Consider the following 18,840-nt stretch of genomic DNA (forward strand, 5'->3'; position numbering starts at 1 on the left):
TGTATTAGGCTGGTAACAAAACCACAAATGAACCCTTGGGTACCAAAACCATTAAACTTATCTGTGAGTTCACTCTACATTGTCTCTCAAGCTCTTGTTACAAGATGTCCTTGCACACACACCTGTGTGATGGTGAGGTAGATGCGGTCGGTGAGCGGGGTGATGACGAGCCGCCCGTTGAGCCCCATGTACTCGTAGCCGTAGGAGAAGGTGCCGGTGCATTGCCGCACTGTCAGCTCGTCCGGCTCGCGCTCCCAGTAAAACCGCAGCTGGCTCTCCCACTCGAACTCCTGAGCCTGCAGAATGCTGCACCACAGAGCTCACGTGAGCCAAAAGGATGGCAATACAACTTAGGCATTTGGTATTTGCTCAGAAGTTTGCTCAGAAGTTGCTCAGGTTTACCTGTCTCTTACGAATATATCGATGATGTCTCTGGCATGTACATCGATGATGAGAACAGTGTTGTATTTCTTCCTGTCGTTTTTGCTCAAGGGCATTGAAATGCGGGTAACCAGGTCATCAATTTGCTTGTGCATTTTTGTAGCATAAATTTTCATTGCCTGCTTTTCTCCCATTTTCACTTTCCGAAAGACATCCTCGACCTCCCAAGTCCACCACACTTGATTAGCAGCAAGCACCATCATGCCTTGGAAGAGCAACATCCAATCAACTCTATGGAAAACACATATAGTGAGGGAGGCTGGGTTACTGTTTATTTTAAGTAACTGATCAAGAAAGAAAAAACACACAACAACAAAAGAGAAGTTCCTCCTGTTCCTGCAACAGCTACAACACAATTTTTCAGAGATATACAGAATTTTATCGAAGCATGCTGTGGGGTTTCAAAAGCCTACAAAATATTCTTATAGAAAAGCTGCCTGTTCCATGTATAAAATTGCCAAGTGGAATTCATCATGAGAAAAACATACTGAACATACAACACTAAAAATAAAACTCAAGATTTAGGAAAAGAGATATGAGAGATTATACATTCTTCATAGTTAGTTAAAATAGTGCATGTAAATGTATTTATATCCCTCCACATAGAGAAATACAGACTAAATTGTGAATGAATTTAAAAATTACACCTTAATTTTTCTGTATCACTACAGGCTCATGATAACATATCAGGTCATTTGTGTTATCCTTGACACCAATTGTTTCACCTGCTTCTGTCTTCACAATATCGAAAAATGGCTTCCTTGGTGAGGCGTCTGTTGGTTCGTCTCATTTCCTCCAGCACTGCTGTCATCCAGTTCTCCACTCTGCCCACAGCAGGGACAGCCTCCCGGAACTCCATCTCCTCCCCCTCAGCTGAGATCATGGCTGTGGCAATCTTCTCATCATTGTCACCATCATGGAACTTCAGCGAGGCTATATTATCAAACATCTGAAATGCACCAACAAAGAAATTCACTGTCATTTTAGAAACAAAGCCTCCAAGAAATCAGTGTATCCAACCCCCAGCCATCCTCCAGAGAAATGGATCTGACTCCTAAGTAATCAAATACAAATGCTGATAATATAGCCCAGCAGCCCAACTGCAGAATATCAAGCAGATAATCAACCCAAATGACACTGATTTCTTTTTCCAGAAAATAAAAATCTAGGAGGAGCTACAATTTATGAGGAAATATCTTTAATGATAGATCATTCTGGTATATATTGAATGTTCCTCTGTCATAACTGCTACTAACCAGTGTGAGAGCCAGGAGAGGCTGAGCATCAGATTTGATCTGGTTATTCAGAAGCTTTTTCAAGATGCTGCCAGGATACTCTTCATATGCAAAAAATATTCATGCACCCATATGAGCATGTATGGTACAGTCTTTTAAACTTTTTAAAGCACCTAAAAGCACAAGGCACTGTGGAAAGCCAGATATTGTACCTTTATCATGTGTTCCTGGACACAGAGTGGACTGCCACTGCCAAGGATACTGAGCAACTCATCATCAGATATAAAGAAAAATCTCGGGAAAGCATTTCGCTTGGAATCCAAATAATCATTCAAGCTTTTCTGGCACTTCTCCAGCACATCGTTTATATGACGGAGGTCTGACAGACGATTTGGGGCTTCACAGCAATTTTTTATTGTTGGGTCTTCTACAGTTGCAGCCATTATCTATACAGAGAGAAAAGGAAGTTTAGAAAATGTTGAACAGCAATAGGTTATATTGAATGATATTTAATTAATGACAAAGCATGCAACCAGCACAAGAAGTACAGATCCTTATAGAAGTCAGTTACTTGCCTCTCTAAACATGTTGTCTACACGATCAAATATTTTTACTTCCTCTGGAAGCTGTGATCTGATGTCTCCACCGACAAAGATGCTCTCCAGGTACATCCATTTTCTCTGAACTGCTATCCAGATCTACGAATCAAATGTTATCGTCAGAGGAAACAGAAGTACAATGGAAAATCTGGATTATAAATAACAAACATTAATTATTTAGTCCAGCACTTTTCTCCTACCTCAGTTACTTCACCAATCAATGACAGAGTTTTTTCCCACTTTTGAGCAGATGAAAGGAAAGGACCCACAAATCGACTGCCCAAAATACTCTGAAGATTGACGCTGTTGTCATCAAGAATCTCTAACATTTCCTCTACAGATCCGAGAATATGGCCTCGTGTTTCAGTGCCTTTGGTGTACACTTGTACAGGAAATTTCATATTTTCCCATGTTTCTATTATTTCCTTCATTCCCTGCATGTAAGCATAAAAAGAGTCATCTTTCAGTCTTCAAAAACTGAAGAACTATAACCTTAGCAAAAAAATGAAACAACGAATTCAGCAAAATTTTTGCACAGATTTTTCTGACTCCGGTTTATAAAGAAAGACCAATTTCAAAACATGATGATAGCAAAAGAATGGATCCTTGTAATGTAGTCATAGAAATCCAATATGCTGCTGCCAAAGCCAATTCTGCAAGGATTCTGTGCCAGTAGGAGCTCATTAACAGAGCTATAGATCTTAGCTGCCATCAGTTACATCAAGGCAGCTCCCTGAAGATGGCCAAATTTGCAATCCCACCAATTTAAAAATTTCAAATAGAACTCTGATCATTGTAATCCTCGTCTTTTTAGTTTTATTATGACTCTCTAATTCAATACATTACCTTCTCAATGCTAAGTTCCTTAACAGCAGTTCCAACTATTTCACTGATAACATTGGTGTGTCTGTGAAGTTCCATGGCAAACATATTTTCCAAAGTGAATGTTTCTGTTTTCATTTCAAACCTTATTCCTGTTTTCTCCATAAGGTCTTCCCAATGCCTGTTTTAAATTGATACATCAGTTTACCACCATGACACAGTAGAAACCAAAAACAAGTCTAACATAACACATAATAATGAAATCACGTTTAGCACTCTGCTGCTTAAACAAAAACTACTAGTTTGAATATATAAAGTATCTCAGTCATTGTAGTCACCTTGCATGCTATTAAAAGTTCATTAGGCAGAAACAGAGTTCCAAGCCCCAGGACATGGCATGACCCCAGTAATGGAAACTGAAAGTTCCAACAAAACATATCAAATACTTATAAATATAGTGGATGTAAATAAATCAAAACAACCTGTCTCTTAAAGCTTCATTTTTCAAATCAAGCAACAAAGGAACAGAGTCTCGAAATGCCTTCATTTTTTTTTCCAGTTGGACACCTATTGGCATACTGCGCACTGGTTTGGGCAGCTTCCGAAGGGCTTTCAGAAATCCTTCAATTCCATCCTGAAGAAGCTGGACATTGAGGTTTATCCAGAGTGTCTGAGACCATTCTTCTTTAGCTGCCTGGAAACAAGGACATTAGTTTATTTCATACAAAGGGTTCAAACATAATTGACAGTAACCAGAGGACAATGCAGCCTCTTCTTCTGTCTCCCACCTTTCCTGTGTGTCTGTGTATGAACACATGTGTCCCTGCAGACTCAGTGTGATACTCACTTTTTGTTCTGCATAAATGTCATAGACCTGCTTCAGAGCTTTTGCATCTTTCTGTGCTTTTATTAAGGCTGGGTATGTTGTTCCTGGCAAGTCTAAAAGCTTCTCAGCACTGCCTAGTTCCCGTTGCCTTTGTTCCAGTCTCTCCAATTCTTTTTCAAACATAGCCATAAGTTCTAGTCCTGGGAAAGGAGAGGAATTTTTCTAGATCAATTTCCCAGGGCTCATGGGAAATAAGTAAGACAGAATTTGCATATAGTCTGGAGATGTTCTAGTACTAAAAATGTTCACATTCCCGGCTGATGAGTTTGTATGTTAACAAGGAAAGCACAGTTTTCTTGTTTGACATAAAATTTTAATTGTCCCAAGACTAATATTATCAAAACCTCACTTCACACACATTAATCCATTTACCTTTATCAAGATCATCCCCGACAGAACCAGGCCCCACAGTCGTGAGTCTCTTGAAAAATTCTTCTGTCTCTTTGCCGTATTCCTCAACTTGTTGCTGTGTCAGCTAAAGAGAACAGCATTTAAATAGTTTTCCTTTCCATTTCTAATTGTTTTCAATACTAATTACGAATATTACCTTTGTGAATGATTCTTTTACACCTCCTTTACAATCTAGGTTGCGACTGACTTCTGTTGCTTCCTTTACGACGGTCTCCCATGCTTCCCTAAGATTGTCAGACATCTTTTGCTCTTCTTCAGCTACCTAAAACAAAACAAGCAGCACCTCTCACAAGACATAAGTAGACACACTTTCACAAGAAAGTGAGGAACATGTGCTCGCATTATAAATTTGCAAAACACAAAAACAATACTGAAGCAACCTCAACCAGATTTAAACACATGCCATATGTCCATTATAAAGTGGACATACTGATTTGAGAACAGAGTCCGGACTAGACAGGCTCCAGACATCCCTTCAAACCTCAACAATACTGTAATTCTGTAATACATCTTAAAAGGAAAATGTTTCCTCATTTACATGTGAGGAACTGTGCTGAGCTCAGATCTGAAAGGTTTGATGAGACATGCACTTACTGCAATATTGTACATTGCAAGAGTTCTGTATCTCTCCCCAATGTCCAAATATCTCAGTTCCACTTCGAGGGATATGCGTTTGACCGTGGCAAATGAGCTAAGGACAACTCTGAGATCGTCCAGGGTATTGGGAGATCTATTCACGTTCTCTGATAACCTCTGTAAAAAGGAAAGATAATTTCCAGAATCAACACTGACAAAACAGTTAGGCAGAATTATAATAATGAGTCAAACACAAAACACAAGCAAATAGCATGCCAGATTCATTTTCAGTCTATGTGATAAAGATAACAAAAAACAAACACCTACCCGAATCTCATCTCGAAGGCTGAAGAGCTCCTCTCTTGTTAACTCATTAAGCAACTTCCCAAGTGACACCATCCAGCCTTTAGCATTCTCCTCCACTGCGGAGGCTAAAGGAGCCAGGTGAAGCCTGATAAATTGTTCATCTTTAATCAAGGGCTGTTGAGTCACTTCCTGAGCTACCTTCATGTGGAACTGCAAGCGCTCATCAAAGATAACACAAGCAGGCTTCTCTGCAGCTAAAGTGCTCAGGACTGTGCCTTTGTCTGATTTCCACAGCACGTTATACCTCTCCCATTGGTTCAAACACTTGTTGAGAGAAGCCAGGAGTTTCTGCATATTCTGAGTGATGAGAGCAGCCTGTTCAATTATCAGAGGGCTCTGGGAAACATCACTGTAAAAGCTGAAAGTGACAACTTCATCTGCCTGGACGTGCTGAGGAGGGCATTCAATACACGTACCGTGCATCCATCGTATGAAATGCTGCAGTTTTAAAGACAGGGTTGGAAAACAGTTACCTTGTTGAGTCATTCTAGTTAAGTCATTCATAGAATCATTTAGGTTGAAAAGCCCTTTAAGATCATGGAGTCCAAGCAATCCAGGACTGTCAAGTCACCCAATAAATCATACATGTCCCCAGGTACTACATCTACACATCCTCCAGGAATGGTGACTCCACCACTTCCCTGGGCAGCCTATTCCAATGTGTGAGAAATCTTACAGTGAAGAAATTCACCACTATTTAGGACACAATGTAGCAAGTGGTGTGAATGATTTCTCAAATTGATTGTTTTTCTGACAGCAAAAAAGAGATCACACTTTCCCATCAACTTGAGAAGAGTTAATTTCATCCTAACAAAAATTTTCCATGCATTACTCAATCTGCTTCTAAAATCTCTGCTGAGCAACAATATAACATGACAGAGAGAAAAAGGTTTTAGATCAAACAACCTGGATGAAGCAGTGGAGCAAAACAGCAAATCTGAGCACAAAAAGCACACTTCATCTAAATTTGCTCATTTCAGGTGACATCTGGAATCATTTGTCCATCAGCACAGGGCAGGAACATTGTCACATTATTTGGCTTCTTTTCAGGAAAGCAGTTCAATATGAAACAATTTATGCAGGAAAATACTGCTACATCATTGCCAGTAAGTTAGATACTTCATCTAGGTATTTGCTGTCCTCGATGTGTCCTAGATGCTCCTCTCCAACATTTTCTGAACTGCTTTTCTGCTGTTTTTAAGATGAAATGTAATGTAGAGGAGGCCATTCATGCTCCTTTTTCCACCAGCCTATTCATACATCAGAAAGAGACATCTGCGGTGCAACCTGAAAAGTACTTCCTTCTGATGTATACTGATTTATAAAACCAATTCATGTCCTTTCACTGGCAAAACTGCTAAAATTAATCAGCAATTTTACCTGGGTAAAAATTGCATGGATTTTTCTTCCCTTGATCATCAGTTTGTAAAATTAGAACAATGTACTGGATATTTTGATTTCAAGATAAAGCAATACAAATCTCCCCTGTGACATTTATGCTTACCCAAACATAAAACAAGTTTAGTTCATTATAATCACAAGCAAACTCTAGCAGCAACAAAAAATCTTTATCAAAAATCACCTTAGTGACCTCAACAGTGTCTTGGATAGATTGCCCAGTTATTTTTTCAATCTCGCTGGCGTTAGGTTGCAGGGTTACCTCAGCATCAGATAAAACAGCTTCTATTTGTAACAACGGTGTATTTGCAAGAACAGTGGCATTAAAAACCTTTAAGTTCCTGAGAAAGGGAAAAAATAGTGTCAAAGATAGAAATAATCAGGTGCTGCCCCTGGGGAAATGCCCAAGAAAGGCTGCAATTATCAGGTGTTTGGTTAGATCTGCAAACTGAGTTACCACCGATTCCAGCTGGAAACACTGATGTGTCTGGGAGCAAAACTGTCCCACTAAACTGACTTAATGCAAAAGCTTGACTTGCTAAAAGAAGCTGTCAGAAGGAATGAATGGGGATATTTTGGTGCAAAAAGATCCTGGGACTATGGTCAACTCCACTGCAAGAGCCCAGACAAGAAAGCACAACAAACTCAGCTGAGCATGGATCAGAGTACAAAACATGCATCATGGGAAGAAGAGATGGATGGGAAGCTTAGACAGATATTACAACAGAGCTGCAATGCTGTCTTATAATAATTCCTTGCTTACAATAGAAGCCTTCATAGCATCTTGCCACAGGATTGGCCTCAGCCACTGCAGAAAAAGTAAAACCTTTGCTCTTGGACTCATGTCCCCTGCAGTATGGGGAGGCACCTGGCAGCCAGACACCAAGTTCTTGAAATTATGTTCTTTAGGAAAACAAAACTTTGATTTTAGAGATAAACCAGGGAAGTGCAACTACACACATTGCAGAAAACGTGCCTTATTTCTCTCTTCTGCCAACAACATGCCAATAGCCATTTTCTCAGAATTTGGGTTTCCTCTGTAGCTTGTTATCAGTTCTCCATTATTCACAGGAAAAAAAATCAGTAGAAATACAAATCTGCCACAAACTATAAGTCACTGATGGGTTCAATCAGAATGTCAGTACACACAAGGATCAACAGATCCAGAAAAACCTGAAGATGACTGGAAACCCATTAAAGCAAATAACTGACTTACTTCACAATTAACTGTGTCAACACCTGATAAATCCTATTTTCCCAGTATGCATAATAGGAAGCTAATTTTGGAGATTTGCCACTGTTTGTATTGGCAACTCGTCGTTCCACTTGTATTAGCAACTGTGGAACTGCAGAATACTTTCTAACCATGTGTTCCACATCTTTTGCTTGTTCACACTTAACATAGTCAAAAAATTCTTTTGCTCCTGCAACAGATACAAAAAAATAGCATTATTAATTGCAAAAGATATAACAGCTTTATACACTGGAATAATTACCTGGGCTTTATTTGTGAACATGAAATTGATCTTACATAATGATAAAAATGATCTTCACTTAGTCATGCTTAATTTATAAATATTTCAGCCCTCTGAAATACAGATTCTATGTGGACTCAATTATTTAATAGCAACCTTTTTACAACTATGAAGCGTTGAAAGAAATTTGATCCATCAACCACTCAAGGGACAGAGAGATCTGGCAGACAACCAGCTCACTGCCATTTCCATCTGAGGAACCAGTTCCATTCTCTGCTACACACTGAATTATTACTATAACTGGTTTTGGTAACAATTAACAGTGTTTATCTTAGCAACTAAAACCATGAAGTGGCAGATAGAGAAAAATAAAACATCACAGAGATTGGAAATGAAAATAGAAAGACTTACCAGGAAGTTTGTCCCCATTTTTTGAATGTGGAAACTTAAAGAGATTTGTTGATTCTATGGACCGAAGTTTGCTGCTTATATCTTCAGAAATGTTATGAATGTGATGGACAATTAATTCCAACTTCCCAATGGTTTGTGTACATTGGACAATAAATTCCCCAATACCTTGAAATAAATCACAACCATTTGTTTTATTCTCTTTTAAGAAGTATTTAACCAATGCATCAGAATTCTCACAACCAGATGTGTTTTATCTTTAAGAATCAACCAAGGTTCTGCAGAATCATAGATTAGATGTTTACTCAGCTAATCTAGCTCCCTTACAGCTCTTAGCTAAAGGTTCCTAACCATCTCCAGTGCTTTAAACAGAATAAAAACACAAGAAATACCCTCCTGGATCAGAATTTGTTTAACTTGCTATTCTGCTTTTTTGCCAATAGGATGTATTATATGTTCTGCAATCATAAAAAATAGATTGCAGAATTGAGGAGAGCTTTTAAACTAAAAATAAGTATCTAAGGCTATTTAAAAATAGTATCTCCATTACCTACGGACTTCCACGTGAGTCTTCTGTGTCCTGCTTTCAATATTGTCCGGAGTTCTTGGATATAGTCATCAAGAAGTTTGGTTTCTGCTTCATTCACCATTTCCATTAATTTGTGATAGCGATCCAGCACGGCTTTCAATTTACTTGTGTACCTAAGGAATGTAACAAACACAAAACAACAAAACAAAAAAATTATGATTTTCTTGAGAAATAGCTTCAAACTCCATCAAAGAGCAGAGAATTTCCAACATTCTATTCAGACTTCCATATAAAGCAAAATTTGCAGAACTAATCAGAAAGTATATATTGATTATAAATGTAATTCATTTCCCGCTGAAAACAAGAGTTTCATATGGCTCCAATAGTAGCTGGACAAACCTCTCCAGCCCCAGCTCAGAAAGTTATGGAGACAGCCTCAGTTTGAAGCACATAAGTAAACTGAGCAGTTGAACTTTAAAATCCAGTTAGGGACTTATTGGCACATCTGTGTGCTAAATGTCTGTGATAATTTGGACACAACTGACTTATTAAAGGCTGTACAGGAAGAAAGCAAAAACAAGTTTAAATGAGCTGAAATCTAAATTACAGTAACAATTCATCACAAAACAAATTATTTTCCTTGTTTCCTCGCAGAGGAGGAGTTGTTAATTTGTATAACAGTCCTACAACATTAAGGATGCAGAGAGTGCCAGAGAAAATCTTACCGGTGCAACATGGCCATTAGTAATTGTATCCTTAAAAAAATGCACTAAGAGCTCTCGTATTTCCAAAATTTGATGACTCAGGGCCTGTTCTGATTTGGAGTGAAATCATTTGAAATTCTGCCATAAATCTGTATGTGAGCAGATATTCTGTTACAGCCTTACCTAAGGTATTTGTCTTCCTGTAATGCCACAAATCTCGCTATTTCTGGGACTGGATACCCTAGCTGTTCCATGTACTTTGTTTCAATGATAATCTCTTCAAATTCGGGAGAAAAATTCAGAGTGAAGCAGACACTTTTCTTGGTGGTGACAGGCTCCTCTGTTGGAGAGCTCTACAACACAAGAAGGAGCAGCAGAAAGGAGGGAAGCACAAGGTAAAGGTGAGCTTTTGGAGACATTTGATAAAGCAGCAGGTAAAAGTCAGAATTACTGACATTCAGAGCTTGTGGAAATGCCTTTAAAATTTGACAGCAGCCTCAGCATTCTAGGATTAGAAATTACACACAACTACCTTTCAGTTGTTGATCACAAGCAACAAACAAAATTACCTCTATTTACACACTGCTGCAACCCATTACAACAGAAATCCCAGTGGAAATTCTGAGTGAGACAAAAGTTTAATAGGAACAGGACTCTGCAAGATCCCCACTGAGAATCTGCATCTACCTAACTTCAGTTCCAAGTATTGTAGCAATGTCCCAAAAATGTACCAAAACCTAAAAATTAACAGGAACTACACAGCACAGAAGAGCACTTAGAGAAACAACATTCAGCCAGTTGCCAGGTGATTCAGGAACTATGTCTTATAAAGGACCACAAACAATTCTGAACTCAGAACTTTTTCTAAATCTGTGCTTAAAATATTACTCTCAGAAAATTCTCGCCGATCATCAGGTAGATTTCAGTTCTTCTCCACAGAGAAGCCTGGTATATGATCTTCCTACATCTCACCTGCTCAGAAGTCTCTGGATCATTTGTTGCAGCCCCATCAGCGACAACAGTCAGTACAGTATCTTTCAGTAACAATGGAAGCTTCTGTTCTGTCCCCTCTCTCCACTGATGGTACTTTCCATCTTCATACTCTTTCATTTTCTTGGCCACTTGGAGATATATTTGTTTCACCTAGAAATGAAAACCCTGTATAACTCATTTTAAAGACCCTGAAAAATGCTGAACTAACCCATCCTAATATGGTCTCTAAATATGGTTTCTGGTTTTTATTAAATAAGAGAACAAGTAACACCTTGTAATTAATGCAGGCACTGGAGAATCTGGGCTCTTGAATTATGTAATTGATTCCATCACTGTCTCCCTGGGAAACACTGGGAAGGTTCCAATCCAGTTTTCACATCTAACATGGCTTGCTGTGTGCAAAGACTTGGGACTTCCCCTCAAAGAGCACTTTCACATCTTTAGAAGTGAATAATGAAAGTACTTCATCAAGTACCAAGAGACCCAACATACTTCCTTTCCACGTTCAGTAGCAAGCAACTCCTCCTCTTCATGGAATCGAATAATGGTGTGTTTGATCCGATGGAAAAGGGATCGAGACCAGGATATTGCTCCAGCCACTGGAGGATGGTTCTTGTACAGAGGTGGATTCTTGAGGTTCTCAACAAAGATTTGCTTAACAATTTCGACCTAGAAGAGAATAAAATATTGCAAATAATCATTTTTCCACTATGTGTCCATGAGTGCTGTCTGACACACAGCACAAGCTCTGACGCTAATTCCAGCAGCAATATAAAAATAATTCTTTTGTCCTCCTTTCTCTATCTCATGGAGCTGCCATTATGGCAGTATTTTTGCTATGATTAAGTTTTTGTTGTTGAGCTCAATGTTCTTTGAAATATCAAGAAAAAAGCTGACATGAAAAGCTTTCCAACATACAGGCTTCTACATGTCAGAAATTATTTCTGCCTTCCAAAGTTGATTTCTGACACCTTTTGGTCATACCATGAACTTGTCCATCACAAGAGAGCTGTAGGGCATAAAAGATCCATTTTCTCCAGAAGGTCTCCTTGTTGAGCTACTGTTTACAAGGTGCAGGAATAGCCACAAGCCTTGTTGCACTCAGAGCACCTTCTGATTCCCACAGAGTGTCTCGCATGCACAGATGTGCACAACCATTTCAGCAAATTACCCAGACTATTTCTCCATTTGGCTCCAAAAAAAGAAGAGCATTTCTCATGTTTATTAATAAAAGTTTTCAGTCTTTTAGATAGTAAATGACACCACACAGGTATTTAGACATAAACAGAGATCTATGGTTTTCATTAGGTAAAGAACTTCATGTACTAGGTAAGAAATCCCTAAATTAAATACCTCTTTACAATATCGGTTCAAAACATCACTGAACTTCATCATGAGCTTCTTACTAATAGTTTCACGAATCTGGATGCGCTTGTACTTTAACAGCATGTCAAACGCAGTTTCTGATGATCTAAAGGTCTTAAAAGATTTATCAATAAATCTTTTGATCTTTTCTTCAATATCCTAAACAAAGAAAGAAAGCAAAGAAACCCTGTCACTTGGAAATTCATCCTGCAAAACCAAGAAAAGGTGGCAAAATGAAAATACTTTTTAATAATAGCAGTCAAGCTTATTTTTACTATATTTTGGGAAACACAGTATATGGTACTTACTGAAACATCTTCTCTAAATTCTTCCATAACTAATGCCCAGTCATGTGCACTTCTAATGCTGAAAGGGTCAAATGTCAGGTCTTCCATAGGACTAGTTAGTATATTTACTTCTTTTCGGAGTTCATCAATACCCTTTGGATTTTCTGACACTGTTATCAGCTCAGGAATAAATATATTGTAAAGCTCTTCAGTGACCTACCAATTCAGAAGAACATACCATAAAGCCTTCTTTTTAATACTTTTTTCTGCCACTTAACACATCATTGTTAAATTTTTCCTTTCAAAAATATCAACCACACAGATAATGATCAGTTTGTGCTGCGATTTAAATTTCAAATATTGTAATACAAGACACTGAAAAAATCTACAAGACACAGCAAAAATCTACAGGCCCAGCACTTCAGTTGTTAGATAATATTCAGTTATTACTCCTTTTTACTCCACTTTTCACACAGTTTTCACACACAACTTATTGATGGACCATATTGCTAATTAACCCAAATCAAATTAGCCAAAGCACAGCATCTCTCCATTCATATGTTATTCTGCAATTAATACACAGATTCACAGATGGCTAGATTTTTTATTATAGTACACTTAAACAGTATTTTATCTAACTCATCCCATTAAGCTGGCAACCCATGAAAATCACAAATCTGTGAAACAGTTGCTGCAAATCTCTATGTTCATACCATGCACACAGCTGCACTTTTCCCCACACAGTACCTACAGAAGAGTTATTCCATCTCCAGCATTAAACACAGTTTTGCTGGAATCAAAGGCACCACTCAGGTCTTAAGCACAAAACTAAAGGCTGTTAACAAGTCAACCTCTACAACACAAAAGAATCTCCTCTACAGAAGAAGACAGTGATTATACAATCTCTTTATTTACTGTCTATATTACTACCTGAAAAATATCATGCAGATCTTGACAGATTGAAGCCATATAATCTGTTTTTTCAAATAAACTTTTCACGTCAAATTTCCAGTATCGCTCACTTCCCGATTCCTCAACTTGTGTACAAGTAGTAAAATAACATTTCTTCCAATGTTCAAGAGTGTTTTTGGCTTCTGTTATTCTAATTTTTGCAGCAGCTATATCTTCTCTATTAATCAAATCAACACAGTTATTATAGATAGAAATACTGTAGATTAAAAAAAAAATTTCTCAAGTGGAATAATATAATCTGGTTTAACAGCATCTAATTGTACAAATCTAGGCGAAACTTGTAACTTATTTGCGATGTGATTTTGAAAGGAGACATTATTTCAGGAGTGATTTTGATTGCATTTATGCCACTTTTTTACCACTGTAATTCTATTTATTGTTTTATGTCTTTTCAATAAAAAAGAGGACAAGCACCTATTTCTTCAGAGCTTATTTGGTAATTTATGAAAATTAAAAAATAAATTTACTTTTAATTTACCTTCTAATACAACTTCGGATGATTGAAAAATGCTGACATCTCTTTGGTGGAAATATTATCTACTGCACTTCATGTAAGACAAGCAAAGCTTTTAATAAATACAGCCCAGTTAAACAGGAATCCAGCACTTACTTAAACAGTGTGCTCAGGTCCACAACTCTGCGTGCTCTTTCAGAAATCTCCCATGAAATCCTTTCCAAGAAGGGCACCATGCGTTCATCCCTGTTGTAGTGCCGTGACATGATCCACACGATTCTCAGGGCATTCAGCAGGGAAGGAATTACATTCGAGATAACTTCATTCCCAGTGCCAGTTGATAAATTCTGTGAAATGTGTATTGTGGATAAGATGTCATGAAAACATACAAATTCACATTCAATAAACTAATATTTATTCTGTGGGTAGCTCAAGTTAAGAAAGTGACATTATTAAATAAATAACCTGGTTAAGGAGACACCCTGGTGCCTAAACAACGCACATGGTTAAGGATGTGCAAATCTGCATCTTTTGCTCCAAATTATTTTAGTTCCCATCTCAATATTCTTGTTTCAGTTAAAGCTGTCCCTGGACTGGTTTTGGCTCAACTCTTTATTTAGATGTTTGGATGATTTTCAGTATAATGTAAACTCAAATATTAGAACCACTGAAACTCAAACAAAACAAGCAACTCTTTTTTAAAATTAAACATAATTTGTTAATCTAGAGTTATCTTGATTGCTGATAAAAAGTTACAAAATAAACAAGAGGTGATTACATCAATAGAGAAACCAAACTCAGATAACTACAGTTCAAACTTCACCAAGTTTTCTCAAGGACAGGTACCTTCAAATGGCGTTCAAGAGTTGAAAGAAACTTAGCACTATCTTGAGCTTCCATGTGATGTTTTTTGAGGTCACTTAAGACTATCTGTAAATCTCCAGTACACTCAGATTCAGCTTCCTCTAATATTTCCAAGACTTTTAGCACCTCTGGACGCTTTATCTGTTCAGTGAGAGCAGTTAAAGTAGCATTTTTTTCACGCCAGAGAGCAATCTCTGCAAGTGGACCATGACCCTACAAGTAATGTGGAATCAAATAAAAAAATATAAATTAGCATTATGTAAGAGTGAAAATTTATAACCAGATTACTTTTTTGCAAAAAATAAAAGAAATATAATTGTCTATTTAAAAATAATTACTCACTACAGCTTTTAGTATTTCAGGGCTCTTTAGAAAAAAGTGCAGATAACAAAAGTCCCTTAGTTTTCCACAGTTATCCTGTGTGGGTAGGATTTGCAGTGAATTACTTCATATTTTATTTATATTCTACTTCCCAGAGCCACACAGTTCCTCACTAATTTTGTTTGACTTTTCGAGAACTAGCACATGGTTTTCCAACAATCAAACATGAAGAGGAATTAAAAATTAACACAATTCTTGTGGGGAAATTAAGCAAAGTCTACAGGAATAAAAGCATCTTGGTGTTCTGGCAACATTACCTGTGGAACCTTTTCCAGTTGCTCCTCCAGAACTCTGGATATTAATTTCTGCCAGCTCATTGCACAGCTTTTCAGAGCCTGAACGACTTCTGGAACTGTGGCAAGAACAGTCACTTCTCCATCTAGATTTATAGTTGGCATCTCTAGTTTCATATGTTCTATTGGAAGAAAATGCACATAGAATGAACTGTCTTTTTCCTACAGCATTGGCACCACTGGAGTGGCTTTTGCCTGCCGTCTTGTTGGCTACCTGAGGACAGACAACAAAGCACCTGCTCTGCCTTTCTGAAAACAGGGCAAAATAGATTCAATTTTTTGACAGTTAACACAGTGCAAATATATATTCCTAGAATAATGGAAAAGCTCTCAGCTTTCAAGTCTTAACCCAATCTCTAACTATTAAAAATTAGGAACAGGGCTTTACCGAAGGTTATCAATCTGCCTATTGTAGGCCACTACACTCTCCTTCTTGGCGTGACAGCAATCCCTGGCAGGGAAGGGACATTAAACAATATGTGAAAGGCTGGTTTGACCTTCGCTTTCTATACCCTGCTATGGCCTGAATCCCCTGAAATTATGAGACATGTCTACCCCCTCTCCTACTCTTAACTCCAAACTGTTAGAAAGACTTATCACTGATTTAATCCATATCTCCATGCTGCCTGCTATGCCTCAGTGTGGGAAAAGTACCACTGGTATCAGCAGAGAACTTTAATCACCCGCAGAGCTTCCCCAGAAACTCAATTTTTTATTCTACATAAAGCCATTCTCAGGTGAACCTCTTTCTACTGCCATGAGCTCTAATCACCACAGTGCTGGCAGAACCAAAACATTCACCTCACCTGGTATAATCACCTGAGTTTCATTCCTCGTTGGAGTTTTAGAAGATTCCACAGACCGTCCTTTCTTTTCTTCAGATTCAATCTCAGATAAACTCTTTTCCTCAGAATCTGTATCACTATCTGAATCCAATAAAGTTTTCTGACTCTGCTGCTGACCAGAGGAGAGAGCTGGTGAAAACTCATGGGATTCAAACAGGTGCCATAGATTAGATGGTTCATATTAAAAAAAAAAAAGTCAGCTCAGTAGTAATTCACTTAAGCATTGGATATTGCTCTAAAATTTAAGTGTGTCTCCTTCCATTTCACCTCTTTAGCATATTCTCTCTGCCTCAAGTTCTGCAGGGGAATGGCTCCAGCACACCTTTATGAAAGTCTAGGAGCACAGAAATAAAGGTGTCTGGTGTCACACTCTTAAATGATTCTCAGAGAGAAAAAAATGGGGAAACAAAATATCAAATAAGGATTAACAAAAAACCTTCATTTTGGCATACAAAGGTCACTTATTAAATATTAATATTTCTGATGCATAGTCTATATGATCAGCAGAATACTAGATAGATAAATCAGTCCTGGAAACATTCAAGACTAGATATATAAAAGCTGTCACACATTTACCTGTGAGATGGCATTCTTTAGCATCAAGAGAGTATCATCAGTTAGCATACCAGACTTTATCACTTGAGGAAGAATCTCATTAGCTTCAGTCAGGTTATTAGGTACAGGAACTCTTTCTAAACAGTATACAAATAATTAGAATAAATCTAATTGATAGGGTAAGTAAAAAGCATAAAGTCCTTATCATAATAAGTTAAAACTCCAGTAAAACATTACTAGGTTTGGTGCAAGCCAAGATCAAAACTACTGCTTTTTGGTTTTAGTAGTGCAGATGCTTTTTCAGAAAGTGCAGAAAATACTTAATCATCATCACCTGGTTCTACTTCTTAACAACCCAGCCTGATAGCTAGAAAATGGTTTTCTGTTCAAAAGAACAAAGGACTTGATTTGAACTCTTATTCTACAGGCATATCAGGAAAATCTTGCACAAAACTGCCATTAAATTACCAAGCACCCCTGATCCCTGGTTCTGAGTGTTTTCCTACCCAGTTAAGTAAGTCGGATGTGCACTACCCTGAATCCTAGTCATTATCGTATCTTCTCAATGGGAAGTGCTGCTTAATGCAAAACCGAAAACACTGAGGCTACAGTTCTTCGGGGCACATACCTTTGGTGTCTCTCAGAAAATAAACAGTAAAATCTGACACAAATTCTTCAGGAATTTCATTAAAAGCCACATAGAAACGCTTGCTCTTGCCACCTGTATCGGCACAAATGCAAATTGGGAGGAAAGCATGATATAACACTCTGCAAAGGGATTATGCAAATCCCACCAAGGTACAAAGAGAGGGGACAAAATTCTAGAAATGGGCGGGATAGAAAGGGTTCGGGAGGACACAGCCCAAGGGACGAAGAGGCAAGAAAAGGAGTAAGGACAGGGGCCATGGGGCTACGGCTCCGCAGACGGGACATAGACGAGCCTGAGGAAGCTGGGGCTAAGCGGTGCCCAGGGAGAGCTCAGCGGGACCCTCTCCCACCGCCTCCTCACCGTCCTGGCCGGGCCGCTCGGCCCGCAGCAGCAGCAGCGCCGTGCCCGCCCCGCTCGCATCCTCGGCGCCAAGGTCGAAGAAGCGGAGCACAACCTGCGCTTCCTCGCCGCGGCTCAGCAGCTCCTCGAGAGGCGCCGGGTCGCTCAGACCCAGCAGGGCGAGCGCTCGGTCCCGCAGCCACTGCAGCCGCACGTCGTCCAGGCTCATGGCGGCAACCGGACCGACGCCTCCCGGTGGCCACGGCAACAGTGCGGGGAGGAGCGACGGCCGCTGCCCGCCTTGCGCCCGCTTCGGGAGGCTCCGCGCCCGCCTCAGGAGGCGCCTCGAGCGGCAGTGCTCCCGTCCAGAGCCCGCCCCGCACTCCCGCTCCTCACGGGCGCTGCTTCCCCTCGGCACCGGCCGCTCGTTCCCCTCAACAGCGGCCGCCCCTCACGGGCGCTAGTTCCCTCGGCACCAGCAGCCTCTCACGGCCGCTCGTTCCCCTCAACACCGGGCGCCCCTCACGGCCTCTGGTTTCCTCGGCACTAGCCACCCCTCAGCCGCTCGTTCCCCTCAACACGAGCTACCCCTCACGGGCACTGGTTCCCCTCAACACCGGCCGCCCCTCACGAGCCCTAGTTCTCTCGGCACCAGCCGCCCCTCGCGACCGTTCCTTCCCCTCAGCACGAGCTACCCCTCACGGCGGCTCGTTCCCCTCCGCGTCCGCCGCCCCTCATGAGTGCTCGTTCCCTCGGCACCCGCCGCCCCTCGCGGCCCTTCCTTCCCCTCATCACCAGCCGCCCCTCACGGCCGCTCGTTCCCCTCAACACCGACCGCTCCTCATGGGCACTGGTTACTTCGGCACCCACCGCCCCTCGCGGCCCTTCTTTCCCCTCAACACCAGGCGCCCCTCATGAGCGCTGGTTCCCCTCAGCGTCCGCCGCCCCTCACAGCCGCCGCCTGAGGCAGGGCAAGGCCTACGGACAAACACA

At 39.9% G+C, this 18,840-nt stretch overlaps 1 protein-coding gene across 2 annotated transcripts in view; it reads right to left on the reverse strand.

Annotated features, from left to right (window-relative positions):
- Nucleotides 1–18,549, reverse strand: part of DNAH10 (dynein axonemal heavy chain 10) — a 49,050-nt gene extending 30,501 nt beyond the window's left edge. Inside the window, exons 1-30 of one of the 2 annotated variants that reach the window (XM_085075404.1) lie at nucleotides 17,869–18,549; nucleotides 17,488–17,580; nucleotides 16,881–16,996; nucleotides 16,266–16,413; nucleotides 15,424–15,581; nucleotides 14,768–14,998; nucleotides 14,078–14,268; nucleotides 13,426–13,624; nucleotides 12,517–12,711; nucleotides 12,197–12,367; nucleotides 11,336–11,512; nucleotides 10,823–10,993; nucleotides 10,034–10,203; nucleotides 9,168–9,319; nucleotides 8,621–8,785; nucleotides 7,951–8,158; nucleotides 6,919–7,075; nucleotides 5,298–5,774; nucleotides 4,989–5,147; nucleotides 4,531–4,656; nucleotides 4,356–4,458; nucleotides 3,945–4,123; nucleotides 3,580–3,791; nucleotides 3,122–3,278; nucleotides 2,476–2,709; nucleotides 2,252–2,374; nucleotides 1,889–2,122; nucleotides 1,167–1,390; nucleotides 403–672; nucleotides 123–306 (exon numbers count right to left, since the gene is read on the reverse strand). In XM_085075404.1, the coding sequence (XP_084931530.1) occupies nucleotides 123–306; nucleotides 403–672; nucleotides 1,167–1,390; nucleotides 1,889–2,122; nucleotides 2,252–2,374; nucleotides 2,476–2,709; nucleotides 3,122–3,278; nucleotides 3,580–3,791; nucleotides 3,945–4,123; nucleotides 4,356–4,458; nucleotides 4,531–4,656; nucleotides 4,989–5,147; nucleotides 5,298–5,774; nucleotides 6,919–7,075; nucleotides 7,951–8,158; nucleotides 8,621–8,785; nucleotides 9,168–9,319; nucleotides 10,034–10,203; nucleotides 10,823–10,993; nucleotides 11,336–11,512; nucleotides 12,197–12,367; nucleotides 12,517–12,711; nucleotides 13,426–13,624; nucleotides 14,078–14,268; nucleotides 14,768–14,998; nucleotides 15,424–15,581; nucleotides 16,266–16,413; nucleotides 16,881–16,996; nucleotides 17,488–17,580; nucleotides 17,869–18,076 (5,592 nt within the window). In that variant the 5' untranslated portion in view covers nucleotides 18,077–18,549. Of the gene's footprint in view, nucleotides 1–122; nucleotides 307–402; nucleotides 673–1,166; nucleotides 1,391–1,888; nucleotides 2,123–2,251; nucleotides 2,375–2,475; nucleotides 2,710–3,121; nucleotides 3,279–3,579; nucleotides 3,792–3,944; nucleotides 4,124–4,355; nucleotides 4,459–4,530; nucleotides 4,657–4,988; nucleotides 5,148–5,297; nucleotides 5,775–6,918; nucleotides 7,076–7,950; nucleotides 8,159–8,620; nucleotides 8,786–9,167; nucleotides 9,320–10,033; nucleotides 10,204–10,822; nucleotides 10,994–11,335; nucleotides 11,513–12,196; nucleotides 12,368–12,516; nucleotides 12,712–13,425; nucleotides 13,625–14,077; nucleotides 14,269–14,767; nucleotides 14,999–15,423; nucleotides 15,582–16,265; nucleotides 16,417–16,880; nucleotides 16,997–17,487; nucleotides 17,581–17,868 lie in introns of both variants that reach the window. The other variant, XM_085075402.1, reaches the window with a different exon arrangement.
- Nucleotides 18,550–18,840: the final 291 nt, after the last annotated feature.

The sequence above is a fragment of the Lichenostomus cassidix genome, chromosome 15 (genome assembly GCF_008360975.1).
Source record: "Lichenostomus cassidix isolate B80296 chromosome 15, HeHo_3.0, whole genome shotgun sequence".
Lineage (NCBI taxonomy): Eukaryota > Metazoa > Chordata > Aves > Passeriformes > Meliphagidae > Lichenostomus > Lichenostomus cassidix.